The sequence below is a fragment of the Oncorhynchus gorbuscha genome, linkage group LG08 (genome assembly GCF_021184085.1).
Source record: "Oncorhynchus gorbuscha isolate QuinsamMale2020 ecotype Even-year linkage group LG08, OgorEven_v1.0, whole genome shotgun sequence".
In the NCBI taxonomy this organism is placed as follows: Eukaryota; Metazoa; Chordata; class Actinopteri; order Salmoniformes; family Salmonidae; genus Oncorhynchus; species Oncorhynchus gorbuscha.
In genome coordinates this window covers 20,096,525-20,114,345 of record NC_060180.1, presented here as the reverse complement: position 1 = coordinate 20,114,345, position 17,821 = coordinate 20,096,525, and the positions used below count along the sequence as shown (strand labels likewise).

The window sequence follows — 17,821 nt, the reverse complement described above, 5'->3', positions numbered from 1 at the left end:
CCGTGCTTCCCCTCTGTCCCGGGCTGCCCCTCTGTCCCGAGCTGCCCCTCTGTCCTGAGATGCCCCTCTGTCCTGAGCTGCTCCTCTGTCCTGAGCTGCCCCTCTGTCCCGAGTTGCCCCTCTGTCCCGAGCTGCCCCTCTGTCCCGAGCTGCCCCTCAGTCCCGGGCTGCCCCTCTGTCCCGAGATGCCCCTCTGTCCCGAGCTGCCCCGCTGTCCCGGGTTGCCCCTCTGTCCCGAGCTGCCCCTCTGTCCCGAGCTGCCCCTCTGTCCCGAGCTGCCCCTCTGTCCCGAGCTGCCCCTCAGTTATGTGGGGATCAGGGTGAGGACTATTAGGCCATGGTCGAAGGAGAAGGTGGATTATCCCAGGATGCGAAGGGGAGGAACTAGGACATTTATGGAGTGGGGTCCACGTCCCGAGCCAGAACCGCCACCATGGACAGACGCCCACCCGGACCCTCCCTATGCTCTTGAGGTGCGTCCCGGAGTCTGCACCTTAGGGGGGGGGGGGGGGTTCTGTCACGCCTTGGTCATTGTAGGCCAGGGTGTGACATGGGTTTATATGTTGTATTCGTATTGGGGTTTGTATTATTTGGGATTGCGGCTGATTAGGGGTGTGTCTAGTTAGGCTTGGCTGCCTGGGGCGATTCTCAATCAGAGTCAGGTGCTTGTCGTTGTCTCTGATTGAGAACCGTATTTAGACAGCCTGACTTTCGCGTGGTATTTTGTGGGTGTTTGTTCCTGTCTTAGTGTTGTAGTCACCAGATAGGCTGTAATAGGTTTCACGTTTCGTTTGTTGTTTTCATATACAGTTATTTCATGTACCGCAATTATTTTCATTAAAGTCATGAGTAACCTACACGCTGCATTTCGGTCTGACTCTCTTCATTCAACAGACGAACGACGTTACAATATCCCTTTGAGCATGGTGAAATTATTAATTACACTTTGGATGGTGTATCAAACACCCAGTCACTCGAAAGATACAGGCATCTTTCCTAACTCAGTTGCCAGAGAGGAAGGAAACCACTCAGCGATTTCACCATGAGGCCATTGGTGACTATGAAGCAGTTACAGTGTTTCATGGCTGTGATAGGAGAAAACTGAGGATTCGGTAACAAAATTGTAGTTACTCCACAATATTAACCTAACCACAACACTAACCTAACCCATCAGTCGGATTTTAGACCAGGTCATAGCACTATATCTGTTGCATCCCTAGTTATATAAATGAAGTGGTTAACTGTATGGATAAAAGGCAACATTGCAATGTCCTCTTCATTGACCTGTCAAATGCTTTCGATACTGTTGATCACTCACGGCTTTCCCCAATTGGCCTAGACCAGACTGCATGTAACTGGTTTAAAAATTACTATACGGATAGAACTTAATGTGTATCCACTGATGATTTTAAATCAGGTTTCCTGATCAACAGGGGTTGATTCTGGGTCCTGTACTTTTTTACTGTTTACATTAACAGTATCAACTTGTCTGTAAAAACATTTCACCTGCACTTGTATGCCGATGATAGTGTTGTGTATGGTATTGCCCCCCACGGTTGACCAGGCTCTATCTGAACTACAGTCTGTCTTCATTGTATTACAGAAAACCTTTATTGACCTGAAATTAGCATTGAATGCCAGTAAAACAAATTATACTGTATGTTGTTCTCTAGAGCGGATAAAAATAACTCTGATTTAATCATATGTACTTTGGATGGTGCATTTGGATAGATGAAAATATGTCTTTTAAAAAGCATACTGGTGAGTTTATTAAGAAGCTGAGAATAAAAATGGGCTTGTTTTATAGAAATAGGTCCTACCTCTCGCTAAATAGTCGAAAGCAGATTATTCAATCGATGTTCCTATCGGTCCTAGACTATGGCGACATCATCTACATGAACGCAGCTGCCACTTCATTAAAGATGTTAGATGCTGTTTATCATAACGCACTGCACTTTATTACTGGTTAAAATGTTAGTACTCATCATTGCATTCTCTACCAGACAGTCGATTGGCCTTCTTTGATGATGACCAAGCTGATCCTAACTGTTATAATGTAGGCCTATTTCTATTCTGCCCTGTTTATCAAAAGTGTTGGAAAAACTTGTCAAAAATCAACTGACTGGTTTTCTTGATGTCTATAGTATTCTCTCTGGTATGCAATCTGGTTTCTGCTCAGGTTATGGATGCAACCTTAAAGCTCCTCATTGATGTCACCATTGCCCTTGATTCTAAGCAATGTTGTGCTGCTATTTTTATTGACTTGGCCAAAGCTTTTGATACGGTAGACCATTCCATTCTTGTGGGCCGGCTAAGGAGTATTGGTGTCTCTGAAGGGTCTTTGGCCTGGTTTGCTAACTACCTCTCTCAATGAGTACAGTGTATAATGTCAGAAAATCTGCTGTCTCAGCCACTGCCTGTCATCAAGGCTCAATCCTAGGCCTCACGCTCTTCTCAATTTACATCAACAACATGCAGTAGGAAGCTCTCTCATCCATTTATATGCAGATGATACAGTCTTCTACTCAGCTGGCCCCTCCCCATATTTTGTGTTAAACGCTCTACAACAAGGCTTTCTTGGTGTCCAACAAGCTTTCTCTACCCTTGACCTTGTTCTGAACACCTCTAAAACAAAGGTCATGTGGTTTGGTAAGAAGAATGCCCCTTTCCTCACAGGTGTGATTACTACCTCTGAGGGTTTAGAGCTTGAGGTAGTAACCTCATATAAGTACTTGGGAGTATGGCTAGACGGTACACTGTCCTTCTCTCAGCACATATCAAAGTTGCAGGCTAAAGTTAAATCTAGACTTGGTTTCTTCTTTTGTAATCGCTCCTCTTTCACACCAGCTGCAAAACTAACCCTGATTCAGATGACCATCCTACCCATGCTAGATTACGGAGACATAATTTATAGATCGTCAGGTAAGGGTGCTCTCGAGCGGCTAGATGTTCTTTACCATTCGGCCATCAGATTTGCTTTATCTCAATCTCTTCATTCAAAGACTCAATCATGGACACTCTTACTGACAGTTGTGGCTGCTTTGCATGATGTATTGTTGCCTCTACCTTCTTGCCCTTTGTGCTGTTGTCTGTGCCCAATAGTGTTTGTACCATGTTTTGTGCTGCTACCGTGCTGTGTTGCTAACATATTGTTGTCATGTTGTGTTGCTACCATGCTGTGTTGTCGTGTTGCTGCCTTGCTATGTTGTTGTCTTAGGTCTCTCTTTATGTAGTGTTGTGTTGTCTCTCTTGTCGTGATGTGTGTTTTGTCCTATATTTTTAATTTTTAATCCCAGCCCCCATCCCCGCAGGAGTCCTTTTCCCTTCTGGTAGGCCATCAGTGTAAATAAGAATTTGTTCTTAACTGACTTGCCTAGTTAAATAAAGTTTAAATAAATTTGAAAAATTAAATGTCAAATAGGTTGATACATTGCTATGGTTTTATTTATAAAGCCCTTTTTTCAAAAAGTCGAACATCTTTACTTAACTTTAGACATTCGAGGGATGGCTAACTCTGGAAATGAATTTGGTCTCTACGGAGTAAGGTAAATCAGCTTTTAGTTTTCTTGCCCTTTATTTGTGGAACGATCTTCAAAATGTTCTTACATTTGATGTTTTGATGCCTCTAAGGCAATTCAGAAAGCTGACTGAGAATTACTGATGAATGCTTGCATTTTGTGTTCATATTTTGACGTGTGTATTTACTGTAATTTATGCAATTCAGGGCTTATCTGTAAAATAGTATGACTCCCTGATAAAATAAAGGTTCAATTAAATTGACAGAGTGAAAAGAAGGATGCCTGTAGAGAATAAAAAATATTCCAAAACCTGAACCCTGTTTGCAACAAGGCACTAAAGTAATACTGCAAATAATGTGGCAAAAGCAATTAAAAAGTTACCCTAAAATAAATACACTCCATATTTTCAAGCATAGTGGTAGCTGCATCATGCTTGTAATTGTTAAGGACTGGGGAGTTTTTCAGGATAAAAAATAAATACAATGGAGCTAAGCACAGGAAAAATCCCTGAGAAAAACTTGGTTCAGTCTGCTTTCCACCAGACACTGGGAGATTAATTCACCTTTCAGCAGGACAATAACCTAAAACAGAAGGCCAAATATACACCTTTGACTTAAACCTTTGACTTAATGCACACATTTCTAAAAACATGTTTTCACTTTGTCATTATTGTGTGTAGTTGGGTGCATTTTATTATTATTTTTTAACCATTTTGAATTCGGGCTGTAACACAACAATTCAAGCTAACTGTGATTGTGGAGGTCTAAGGTATTATTTTGGCTTCTGTTCCCTTTTTAAAACTTCGCAGGTGTCAACAATGTGTTATGATAGCTGTTGATCAAGAAATCAGACTCGGTAATGTCAATAGCAGAGTGTAACATTCATAATAGTAATTGTTCCTCTCCAAAGTAATAATGGAAATGACAATATTTAGAAAATTATAATATTTGTGTTCAGCAAAGCCTTTCCCTCGAAATGGCTATCTATGTTTCGACCTAAGACTTACAAACTCAGAGACGTTTGGTAATATGTTCAGTCTCTGCAAAAAGCTTGTCAATTTCATAGAACATCCGTGACGCCTCTTATTTACTTTATTTCGCCAACATGCCAATACTTAGAATTCTGCTTTTTAGAGACACACATAAAAAATGTCATTTAATTTTGTCTGTCCATTCTGTAAAACATGGAAGTTGTAATTTTGCATGCCAATGTGATGTCGGTAATGTTGGATTGGCCCACTACTCAAAGTAGTCTCATAGTTTAGACATGTAGGAGATGAGTCACTAAGGGTTTTTTCTCTTCTCAAACCTTTGATTGCGCATAATTGGATGAATTATTTAGTGAGGTTACCAGCCTGTCCAAGGTAGGCGGGTCACTTAACATTCTGGGAAGGACTAGGAAATCCTCTAGATTTGTCGCACTTCAGGAACTGAGGTCACTAGTTCTCCCTGGTCTTATGTGGCATGAGAGAGTTGGCGCTTTGATGAGACCTGTTTACTTTCTAATCCCCATACATATGTACAAACAGAAAGAGGAAAGAGGTGAACAAAAAGAACAAAAACAGACTGGATGCAGCTTTTCTTTCCTCCCAAGGCCTTAGCTTAAAGACAGGTCATGTGATGGGAGAAATGTGTTGGTGGTCTCAAGCTATGACACTCCCCCCAACAACTCCACCGGCTCCCTGACCCCCCTACTTACAAAATCTCCCGGCCTTCTGTCTAATTGGACTGCAGGAGAAGAGAGATAATGGGTGGGTGTAGGGGTGGGGGCATAAATGTGACCGTTTTTTTCTCCAGGGAGAGTCCCAAGACACAGTGGAAAAGGTAAGATTCTCTGCCTGCGTTCATACTGCTGGTAGACAAAAGGCCCTCAGTTTCCAATGCCACTGAAGCATCACTTCATTCACCCACAGCAGGGAGAGGGATTGATGGAATGGAACTGCATCTTAAAATGTTACTTAAGACCCAAGGCAAACATGCGCTGAACATTTTTATAAATGTATATGGGATGTTAAATCTGAACAGGGTGTTGTGTTTCCATGGTACCCCAAATGTAATAGGAGGTGCAGCATCAGCACTCTGAGATCAAATATTTAAATGGACACAGACTGTTCTCGTATCATCAGGTTTCCTTGTAGCATATGTTTCACGGTAACACATGACTAAAATGTTCATTTTACTAGTTCAAAGTTAGGTATCAAAGTAAAAAAAGATGAATCCTTTTTATCAAATTCCATCCTCACATAGGGAAATAAATGTCCAACATGGAACCATAATTTAAGCCATATTGGATTACTCCCCTCTTTATATATGAATCACTGGTTGAATGGCCATGTACTTTGTGTGCAAGCGCTTTGTACTGGTCCATATTTCAATTGTTGCTGTGGCAAAAGAGGGCTATAGAATTTTTTAATATGTGACAATAATTGACAGCCAATGTACCAGGTACAACTTAATGACCTTGGCTGATATAAGCTAACTCTAATACATTTGAAAAAAATATTATTTTTATGAAATAATCATTGACTCAAATAAACAGAAAGCTGTTTGACACATGGTCGTACAATTTGGTACACATGTAGTATGGTAGAGCAGTAGCCATTCCAGGGGTATTATGCCATTTAGCCAGATGGTGGGCTATTTGCTTATTTGTTTGGAAACCATATACTACCTTGATAACAACAATAATCACATTCGTCCCCAGACTTTCATGGATTTGACCACTGCAACTCCTTTTTTAAGAGACGTTTTTTGTGTTTTTTTCTCCAGGGAGATTCCCAAGACACAGTGGGGAAGGTAAGATTCACTGCCTATGCTCATACTGCTGATCGACAAAAGACCCTCAGTTTCCAATGCCATTGAAGCATCACTTCATTCACCCACAGAAGAGAGAGGGATGGACAGAATGGAACTTTGTCTAAAAATGTAACTTAAGATCACTGCAACTGCTTTTTAAAGAGACAGTCCCCCTTGTATGACATTTTTTTGCATTTTGAATGGTTAAACTCTTTTTAAATTCTTTTCATAGGCCGGAGTGGGATTTTTTTTCCTATTCCATAGAAAACAGTACTAATGAAAAGTCCTCCAAGGGTTTTTGAAGACAGAGACTGCAAAGGCCCTTTTCACTGCATTGCTTGGCTTCCAGGCAACGTTTTTTCAGTGTTCATTTTGACAGATCTATAACACTTTTAACAATTGTAATCTTCCAACTAACCCCATCTAGTTCCGAAAGTTTATAGAAGTGAGTCAGACCATATATAGACCATATTCATTCCCTCAATCACATTTTTGAATTTGTGATTGGTCACATTTTTTGTTATATTTATGCATATTTTTATTTTATTTTTTGTTTACCATTTATTTAACTAGGAAAGCCAAATTCTTATTTACAATGACGGCCTACCCCGGACAACGCTTGGCCAATTGTGTGCCGCCCTATGGGACACCCAATCCTGGCCGGGTGTGATACAGCCTGGATTCAAACCAGGGATTGTAGTGACGCCTCTTGCACTGAGATGCAGTGCCTTGGACCACTGTGCCACTCGGGAGCCCTAAGACTATGTACTCTCACTTCCTCCCCTCTATGTTATAATGATCTTTATCCAGTTAACTTACGAACATCTTTTCAAAGTCCTTTGACTTTAGTGGTAATATTCGAGAACACACTGTGAAAACAACATTTTGAGAGAGTTGCACTTTTTGAAGTGCACTTTTTTTTCTATTAATTAAAGGGTAAAATGTATAACATATGACATTTATTCTTCTATGCTCCTATCATTATTTATTAAACTGTCTTCACACAATTTGTTTATAGCAATTCCATCTGCAGCTCACTATACTGTACATTTTCCCATGAGTGAGTGGTTAGGGTTTGGATTAGGGTTAAGGTAGCAAACAAAAACCCTCCCCCAAAACACGTATGCTACTGTTGAACACAATCCTGGTTACCAGCTTAGGGGGACTAATTCCATAACTAAAATGTCCTTCCCCTTGTGTCAGCATTTCCGTTATAGCGCTGTGTGAGTTCACCATCCTCTGAATAGGCTACAATAAGTAGCATTGCAACCCAAAATAATACATAAGAAGGTCTCTGCATAGGGCATTACACCCCATTTGAATACCAACAAAATATGAAATAAACTGCTATTCAAACCCATTGTCAATGAAGGTACAACATGGCCTTTTTATCATAACTGGATTATCATCAAGACGAATCCATGAAAGAAATTGAAACACACATGGCTTTTTTTGGTAGCCATATATATATATATATATATATATAATATATATCCACACTCGTGCCACACATTTCACAAAGTTCAAGATATTTCACAACAACAGCACCAAAGAGCTTTGATTGATTTATCACCCCCCCTCTTTTACATTCATTCATTCATTATTTTGCAGATATACTAATCATCAATTAATTACAGACGTGAATAATTTACAATAAAATAACAATTTTAGGTACAATTCTCATTTTCTTTCTTATCTTTTATACTACAGTGATTTCACTCAGTCACCTCATGCTCATTTCCCTCCAAACCTTCCGCCATGGTGACTGGTCTTAAAACATTTCACATGAGAAAAGTTGTTGTCTCAATTAAAGATTGCAAACCTTCTGCACCATTTTCAATCCTGTCGCATCAAGCTCAATTCTGTATATCCAACTATGCAAGCAGCATTCTGAAGTTCAAAAGCATTCCCAGAACCCATTCTCTTTTCCCCACCCCACATTTCCAAGCTTTACTCCAACTCTTACCTGTACATGTAAATCTGGACTACCACTCTAATATTATTCAAATCACAGACGAAAAAGTGGAATACTGCATCTTTAAGACATGAAAGTCACAAATTTAGACTGTGTTAAAAATCATATTGGGAAAACCCTCACAGAACCATCTAGAAAACAACTAACACAGAACCATTGAACTATCATACTGTATGACAACATTTTTCTTTAGTTTGTTTTGGGCCAAAAATAAAAACAAATACAAACTGGTATAAAAGACTGTTATTGTAGCTTAATATTGGAAAACTGCATATGTAAATGGCATTTGCATGTTAAATACCTGTGTTCCTCATGAGTATCTGCAAATGTAAAAAGAGACCTGCGATATTTTCCGTAAACAGAAATGTCATATTTGACAAAGGGCCAAATTAACTCCAAGTTCACCAGGCCGTCCTGAACTGACAGTCTATCACCTGAATTGCACAAGCTGTAGTGCTTGATAACTCTAAGTCTACACACTGTGACACAAGTCTACCCAAAACAAGCAAATAATAAAACACAAAATCAAAAAAGGTACCATCATGTTACACCCAACCACTCAAAAGCTTTTTATGTCATGTGTCAATTACCAGTAGCTAAACATTTGTGATGTGTTACCCAAACATAAACAGACTCATTTTCTGTGCTTTTTGGGGGATTACTATTGCAGAGAAATACATGTGAGAAAATGTGGCTAAGAAATAAAATGCTGTTCCTTGGTACTCTCATGGATATTTGTTTCTCTGATCATTTGTATTGAAATTCAGAACTTGGAGATTCAATTTTAATTTAGTGCATAAGTAAGAATGAAAATGTATACATGTGTATGTTTTTGCTTTCCTCCCTCTGAGAGGCATCAGATGTTCAGTTGGATTTACATGAACAACAACCACAACACAAACAGGACAGAAGAGGGTGAAACAAACAAACTAAACCAAGACAATAAAAAACAAGGAGAACAACAAAACAAATCCAAATCCTTTGAAAAACATCATTCCAAAACGTGTTTGTCCACACTCTCCTTGCCATTGGTCCGTGAGTAAGGTTCAAAAGCAGAAGAGCTCAGATAGCGGGCAGACAGTTCCTGCAGGTTCCCGGCCAGGGAGCCGGCCATGGAGAGCGGGTTGGAGGACATGCGGGTGGCCACGCTGCCAAGCAGAGAGGGCATGGGGAAGCTGAACAGGCCGTGAGCTGACGGGGAGCTCTGGAGGCCTGCCACCGTCCCTGAGCTCGTCACTATAGGTAGAGGGGGACTGCCGCCGGCCGTCCCTGAGCTGGCACCACTGCTGCTGCTGCTGCTTCCGTTGCTGGCCATGCCCATGGAGGGTCCTCGCAGGGCGGCACCAAGGGAGCCGTTGCCACAGTGCTGCAGGAGCCCCGGCAGGCCTGGTGGCGTGAGGAGCCGGCCCTGCTCCAGAAGTCTCAATACACTGCAGGTGGCCGCCGTCTCCGACACCACCGAGCGCAGCTCTGAATCTTTGCCCTGGTCCTTTTTCTGTTTTGTGCGTCGGTTCTGGAACCAAACTTTAACCTTGAGGGGAGGACAAAAAAAGCAGTAGAGACCTTCAGCAACAGGGTCTATTTACAAAAGCCAAATTAATATACTTTGGTTAATATGGATTATTTTCTAATATCTGTAGGCATTTATTGCAACACCAATGTTTGCAGAAAATGACTGAATAATTTGGATTGTTGTAAATAATTACTAATTCCCTTGTGATCTCAGTATAGGTCACTTTGATGTCCACATGAATTGAATTGTGATAGTAATAACATTGGTAGCATTGGTAGCACGATCAGGGGCCCAGCTTCTACACCTTCTACACAGCTAATTTACAGAAATACGGATTAAATCAAAACCATAATGCCTTGTAAATATTTACATATCAATGTCACATTAATGGATGTTATCAGAGTCACACATATACAATACAGTACTGTTTGTGGTCTAAACTTGAACAAAACCTTCTGTAACGGGAGGCATAAATTACTTTAGAACAGATTTTTCTTCTAGTGAAATGCAGACTGTAAGATCAAGTAGTTAGAAATTAATCAAATGTATTTCCATGACCTTAGGCATTTTATGAAAATGTAAAATAATTTTTGAACTCAAAGACATGAAAGTAACAAAAGCAGGGTCAGATAGTAATGAGTATATATGTACGTGTGGCTGAAGTATACTGTAACAAGGATATGAGTATAACAAATTAAAGTGTGCATACAGATAAACATGGCTATTGTATTCCTATTCATGTGGATAAAGAAAAAAACGTGTTTGTGAAGAGGCCATTTTGACGCTAATGAAGTAATGTTACTGCATTTGCATTGCACATGTTTGATAGTCATTCAACAATGAAAATAGACCTCTCTTTTCCCATTTGCATTTCATATATTTCTATTTTATATATTCTATTCCTTTTCCAAAAAGGATAATTGGAGTTTGTATTTTTTTTGTTGCAGTTTTCTTCATATATTTCCCCACCTCTATCAAGTCTGTGGCAATTAAACCTGATTGCTTTCATACGGACCATAATTAGAGTGAATGTGTCTCAATCAATGAGCCTCCAGCTACAGTACCTCAAACTGCAGCTACTTCAATCACATCTGAATAGCATGTTTTCCTCCATGTAGTTGTTGTAGATAAACAACTCAGTAATTCTCAAGGTTAGTTGGTCAATCGCAAATCTATTTTACACTCTGGAAGTAAGGAATTACATTATGACCATATTCCCTCATGTTATAAGAATATCCTCAATTATTGGTGAACATATTTTATCTGAGAGGATACATTTTCAACAAGGTCCAACAAGGGGCTCTGAAGCCAGCAACCCAAACAAAGATGATTAGGTGTGCACACTTCAGCATATGGCTGTCGTTTCTTAATGTAACACCCCAAGAGTGCATTGGAACAAAATGTTAATTTCATGATGCCATCATTAGAGACCACTTCATCAACGAATGAAGGAGACATTTGAAGATTTAATGCAATCAAGGAGCATGGCGGCGTGCAACATTTAATGTTGCACGTGAAAATACATTAAGAAATTCAAGCCTATTGTCCTCCCTATGAATGGGGACCTAAGGGCTGTGTGAAGTCTAAAGCACCATTATTCTATTCTAAAAAACACCAAAGAATTCTGAATTCATTGTGTGCTGACATGGTAAACTACATGAATACTGTAGCTGAATACAAAATAAAAGCATCAAATGTATTGGTCCAAATGTATTGGTCAGGAAAACATGTATTTATCATTGTAAAATGTATGCATGTATGTATGCATGTATGTATGTATGTATGTATGTATGTATGTATGTATGTATGTATGTATGTATGTATGTATGTATGTATGTATGTATGTATGTATGTATGTATGTATGTATGTATGTATGTATGTATGTATGTATGTATGTATGTATGTATGTATGTATGTATGTATGTATGTATGTATGTATGTATGTATGTATGTATGTATGTATGTATGTATGTATGTATACACTCAAGTATAAATTCCCCGAGATCAATATGAATATCTCTTGTAATGATCAGAAATGTGTGACAGAAACACATGTCTATTCTGTGACTCAGAAAATAACTTTGCATAATGCTCCAGTCTGACCTCTGTCCAAAGTCAAGCTTGTTTAGGCCCACTGAAACGTTCATGATGTACGTAATAAACATAAGGTAAATGTGGCTGACTATGCCATTAGCCAGCTTGCAAGATAAACTAGGAAATAAAATTGTGCTACAAATATTTTGGACTAAGCTCTCTGAAGCAGAGAGCAAATTTCCCTGAAGTGAAAATTATACATTGGAGGGTGACTAAGCTTGGTATCTCTTCGAGAACGAGCAGACAAGTGCAAATACAGTTCACCCACAGTAGGCGCAGTGTGACCTTTTCCTGACCCCACAGCTAAGCACTTTTTTCTTTTTTTAAGGCCTGTGGACTAGAGACATACTGTTTCTGCACTGAAAATGAGCCTCCTTTATGCAACAATTTAGGCTAACAAGGCTATAGAATTTGTTGGGATAGCAAGTGATATGAGATGCATAGTTCACTAGGCTAAATGAAAGAGATTTGATTTGATTTGAGTTTTGTATAGGATCATCACTTAACTTAATACTATTGCTAGAGCTATATGATCAGTGATGCAGCCTTTTTCTAAATGATCTTTAACTAATCAGTCAGCTAAATAGAAAATGCCAGGGTTATAGTAAAACTTGTAAAGATTGTATTGGAATAGGATATGCTTACAGAAGTATGATGACAATATAGAAAACATTGCATAAGTGAGATAAGTGTGTGTAATCATACACTCTATTTTTCACATTTGAGATAAGATGTTGAAATACATAAGGGTCGTTCCACGAATAGAGTGCCCTTTATGTCCATGTGAGATTATCTGTGTACATTTTGATTAACCACTAAATACTCCAATAGTAGTGTTTTCATGTTTGTCCGACTTCTAGGAAGATTGTAACTCACTTAATTTGTTCATATTTAATTTAACTAGGCAAGTCAGTTAAGAACAAATTATTATTTTTAATGACGGCCTAGGAACAGTGGTTAACTGCCTTGTTCAGGAGAAGAACGACAGATTTTTACCTTGTCAGCTCGGGGATTAGATTTGGCAACCTTCCGGTTACTAGTCCAACACTCTAACCACTCGGCTACCTGTCGCCCCTTAACCCCAAGATTTCACCAAGTTTTCACCATCCTTGTAAAGCCCTAGTTCTTTTGTTGCTTTGAAAAGTAATTTCTGAAGATGATTATTTATTTACTGTGATTTAGTGTTTAATATTAAACATCTAACATTGAACATCTAATAGTCAAATCATATTGTAAAAGTAGGTGAGCTGGTTCTACTCCTTTTGGCCATTGGCTGGGGTTTTGTTGTAGAAAACTGAGTATAACGAGCATAACATGTTACACTAGATCGATAGGCTAGCCCAATTTTTTGGAAAGCTTGCATTCAATTGCCCCTCCCTGTTGTACACAACAAGCTTCCATTTCCTCTGTCTCAAGGGGAGTTACAGCTGATTTAAGATGAAATCGTCAACTTTGTTACGGTCAACCCTGTTACGGTCAACCCTATTACTTTAATTGACACTTATGGTCCTTTATTATTTTACTTAACCTCTTGACATGGGAAAACATATTTTTCTATGAAGTTGAACAAGTGCTCTTTATTACAGAATGTTAAAATGGAGTGAAATAGAAACAGTTATTATTTTACAAAATTACACTACCCAAAAGGCACTCTATTCGTGGAATGACCCATAACATATCTATGATAACACAGAATGTGGATTTGGTATTTATTTACTGATGGCCAGAGTGAAATAGGTACATGTATAGTGTTGCTTGAATTTACCTGCGTTTCAGATAGATTTAGCTGGCGGGCCAGTTCTGTTCGTTCCCTCCCAACCACATACTGGCACCTCTGGAACTCCATCTCCAGACGATAGAGTTGCTCTGCGGTGAAAGAGGTCCGGGTTCGTTTGGGACGGTCCAAATCCAGTCCCTTTGGCAGAATGATCTCTCGGATAGACCCTTTTGCATCTACAAAAAAAGAACAAGTGGCCATTGAAGATTTGTCAATGATAACTATATTCAAAATGTAGAAACACTCTTGGCTCATCATTATCACAACATCAGAATGACCATTCATCATTTTTAGTAATGTGTGTAGGCCTTCTGTTGTCCATGAAATGACCGATTACCGTCAATGAAAGACTTAAGTCTTGTTGCAGTGCATAGAATAAAGCTATATGAAGATATCGAGGATGATTTCATGTTTGCAAAATTTAAAAATGAACCATCCAAGTATGCACATGAATATGGTACATAATTTATATGAATGCATCAAATGCACAACATCAACCACAGTAATATGCATAACTAAAATTAACACACTGACATTTTCCAAACCAACTAGTGTACTTTCAAAAAATACTAGGGGATAATCTCAACCACATTAAAAGCAGTCAAAAATAACAATGAAAAATTTTTGAAAAAGCACCGTTTACAGAAGAAAGTTGATCAAAATTATAATACAAATACAAAATACATTGATACATTTTTTTTATTTCATTGTGATCATTTCCTTTGGTCAACCCATTTAATTGCATCAATACTCTAGTCTAGATGATCATATTTTAGCATCTCAATCAGTACTCTCTCCTAAATAGTAAACTAACCTCAAAATAGGTGTTTTCCCTATAGTTTTCTACAATCAAAATGTAGTGTGTAATTAAAAAGTTGTACTTTTGTCATGTAAACAGAAAATAATTCAAGGATATACCTTTAGATAACGTGATATTAATTGTATAACTGTATGAGCTTTTAATGACTTAATAAAAATAGAGAAATGAGGAATAAAAATAAGGAAAATGTTTTTTCTTAAGAATTTACTCAATTAACTAAAATTAACTATTACTTTTTAAATTGTGATTATTTCTCCCATCATCTAAAAGCAGCCAAAGATAACCTGAAAGTATAAACATTTATGTTTGAATTTAGTTGTCATTTCGTTGCTAAATTATTTCCATAACAATCAGCAAGGATATATTCATGTTTTCAAACAGTCTCCATGTTTGACCAACTGTGTTAAACAGATCAAATAAATGATGTGTGCTTATTCTGCTACAATTTAGCCCTGAGGCCAGACGACACTCAGAAAGAGTACTAAAACAACATAACAATTAACTAATTTATTTGTATTAACTGCATATGAAATACCTTATCTTATTTAGAACAAGTTGATGTAAGCAAATGCATTTTACGTCCATTATTATTACTTATTCATCATCTGTGTCAGAATACGATAAGATAGTGAAAACCTGTGTATCTTATGATTTGAAACTTCTATGAATGTTGCTTTCAAATGAAATAGTATTTTCATGGAGAGAGATAATATAGAGTAGCATGAAATTCATCCTTCATTTTAAAACCAAATGTACAGTACTTAATATCTTAAATAAATGTGCTCTATGATTCTAGAAGTGTGCTGTATAATTCAATTTTGGAAGAAACAAAATTGTTGTGAACGCAAACCATTTTGATAGGAGTACATCACAGGGGTAAAATTCGTAACATTCAAAAATCATAAAAATGTGCAGATAGTACATTTTTACAAAAGTGCAAAAAAAAATGTTTGTATTTACTTTGAATTCAAAATGGTTTCACAAAAAAAAATCCCAAAACACTTTTACAATGACTAAAACTACCACGAGACAGAAAAGAGTGAGTGGGGGTGTGTGTTTTTTTATTTTTTTCTTCTTTGGCATAATGTTGCACTCTCACCCGAGAACGCCCCGGAAGCTGCAAAAGGGACTATAGCGCATTGTTAACTGATAGTGCCTAATTTCCTGTGCTTTTTCTGAAAATGAACGAGTGATAAAAACAACAAAATAAACCAAATAGCGCTCGGGAGAAATATGCTTCTTTGTGTCAAATATATAAAGTCAAATAAATAAGTTTAATGATTCTAATGGTTAGGAAATTTTAGCGATCCAATACCTCAAATATACTGTACATACTGTATAAAAACGAAGCATTTGGTTTTGAACAATGGAGCAGTATGTCTGTAAAAACCAAAAGCTATTTCTATCCTTCTTGAGTCTACACAAAGCCAATACCAGAATCCCATATCCAAAACATCCGTCTGGCAATTCAGCATATTTCACATAGCAAACTATCTGATTTCATCCTGTGGATACATATAAAATAAAGCAAATGAACAAACAGAGTCCATACACTGCAACAGGAGTAAACATGAGTGGAAATCCTCTCACCTCGGACAAGTATTCTCCTGCAGTAGTCCGGGTCCCCCGTCCCCCGGTTTTTCTCACAGCTTTCCACCGTCCCAGATGGCGAGAAGGACTCCTGCTGATCCTTTAGGAAGGTTTTGGAAAGGTTTCCCTGGGAATCCTTGCCGTCGTTCCCATCCTTTATGCCGTTCTTCAGCCCCATCCCTGGTTCAGGCTCTTGGTTGTATCTGACCTCCATACTAACTTATCCTCTTCAATGTTTCTTTCTTTTTTCCCTTTGTCAGGTGAAGAAAACAGTGATTACAGAGAGTAGTGCACGTTGTGTTGTCTCAGCTGTGTGGCTTTGTTTTAAAACAGCACCTTTTAGACCAGAGAGTCACCTACCTAATGTTCGGGGAGCGCTTGCCTCACCTGCCAAGGTACCCGATTATCGTTGTCCAACTCACTCGCCCAATGATCATGGACTTATCACTGAAACTCAACAGCCTTGTTACATACACATCAGGCTGATAGATGATCTCCAAATAATCAGAGCCATGGACCGACGCACACTCACTGTTTCAATTGATTACGGTCATTTTGCTGCCTCCACATTTGCGTAGCCTCATGAATACACTAAATTGTTTGGGAAATATATCAGGTCCTAATGGAGGGGTTTGCTCGCTCCGTCCCTCTCTGTCAGCCAGGGAATCAAGAAAAATGATTGGTCTCACTTTGCAAAAAAAGCCTTCCTGAGCACACAGACACAATCACAGAGGTACGACACTTCCAGAAAAGTTCCCAGGCACTTCATTCTTCGATCCCAGAAACATGGCCAGCCATTTTCAGCGTTTCTCCAGTGTTGGTTGTCTGGCCACGATGGCTAACTTTAATCGCATTTACTGTGTCTTTCGCCAATGACCGTCCCTCTGCAACATACAGCTCTCACCGCTATAGTGCTATCCCAGGCGAGTGGGAGGGAGAGAGGGATAGAGAAAGAGAGAGATAGAGAGAGAGAAAGTGAGAGCGAGATGAGAGAGAACAAGAGAGAACGAAGAGAACGAGAGAGACTGAGATAGAGAGAATAAAGGAGAGGCGGAGAGACAGAGGATACAGAATAAAGTGAATCCACCCCAATTGGAATTTGTACTGGCCACGACAGATGATTCACAAAAATCACCCGGCTCTGCTTCACAGGAACTGTGTTCAAGTTTCCTGTGTTGACCCACGTCACTCAGCACGACAAACAACAACAACACGTAGAGTAGCCCACGGGTCCTTGTCATTAACGCTGCGTCCCCACCATTCATATATATGCACCACAGAAGCAGTCTGTTGCACTAATACAATCTTAACCTGCACGATCTGAAAAACACAAAAATGGGACAAAACTTGTCATTAGTGCCTACACTAACACCCCTGGAACGGCCCCCCTCTCCAGCACTCTCCTTCCACCCCGCTACCCACCCACCAACTTTTAGCTATTTTCATTGTCAGAGCAACAATATCTCAGGGAACAGCAGTTGCCAGTAATCCAATAAGACCATTGATTAGGCTACAATGACTCAATTCAAACCAATGGCCTTGTGCAAGGAACATTCTCCGGCCCTTCTCGTCACCTTGTGGGGCCAGAAGCCCTCTTCAAGCTGCCCCCCTCCCTGAACACCATTCATTCCTTTATGGGAAACAGAGAGGAAAAGGAGTGAAAGATGGCAATTATCTAATTGGACTATTAACAAACAATTCTGTGAGTGTGGCTGCCAGGCAGCAAACTTGGGGTGGG

At 39.1% G+C, this 17,821-nt stretch overlaps 1 protein-coding gene across 3 annotated transcripts; it reads right to left on the bottom strand.

Annotated features, from left to right (window-relative positions):
- Positions 1 to 7,680: 7,680 nt before the first annotated feature.
- Positions 7,681 to 17,390, bottom strand: LOC124041304 (ventral anterior homeobox 1). Of its 3 annotated transcripts, none has more exons than XM_046358747.1 (4): positions 16,444 to 17,390; positions 16,084 to 16,334; positions 13,662 to 13,849; positions 7,681 to 9,819 (listed from the first exon to the last, which is right to left on the bottom strand). In XM_046358747.1, exons 2-4 carry the CDS (start codon positions 16,295 to 16,297, stop codon positions 9,280 to 9,282), a joined length of 942 nt encoding a protein of 313 aa, XP_046214703.1. In that variant the 5' UTR covers positions 16,298 to 16,334; positions 16,444 to 17,390; the 3' UTR covers positions 7,681 to 9,279. The 3 variants fall into 3 exon arrangements, with proteins under 3 accessions (XP_046214703.1, XP_046214705.1, XP_046214702.1); XM_046358749.1 differs by having other exon boundaries at positions 16,471 to 17,390; XM_046358746.1 differs by having other exon boundaries at positions 16,084 to 17,390.
- Positions 17,391 to 17,821: the final 431 nt, after the last annotated feature.

Excerpts from the sequence above, each read along its gene's own strand:
- LOC124041304 (XM_046358746.1), bottom strand. The coding sequence starts at position 16,297 with ATGGAGGTCAGATACAACCAAGAGCCTGAACCAGGGATGGGGCTGAAG. Across the intron at positions 13,850-16,083 it reads CAGGAGAATACTTGTCCGAG|ATGCAAAAGGGTCTATCCGA; the intron begins GTGAGAGGATTT and ends CTTTTTTTGTAG. Across the intron at positions 9,820-13,661 it reads TAAATCTATCTGAAACGCAG|GTTAAAGTTTGGTTCCAGAA; the intron begins GTAAATTCAAGC and ends CCTCCCCTCAAG.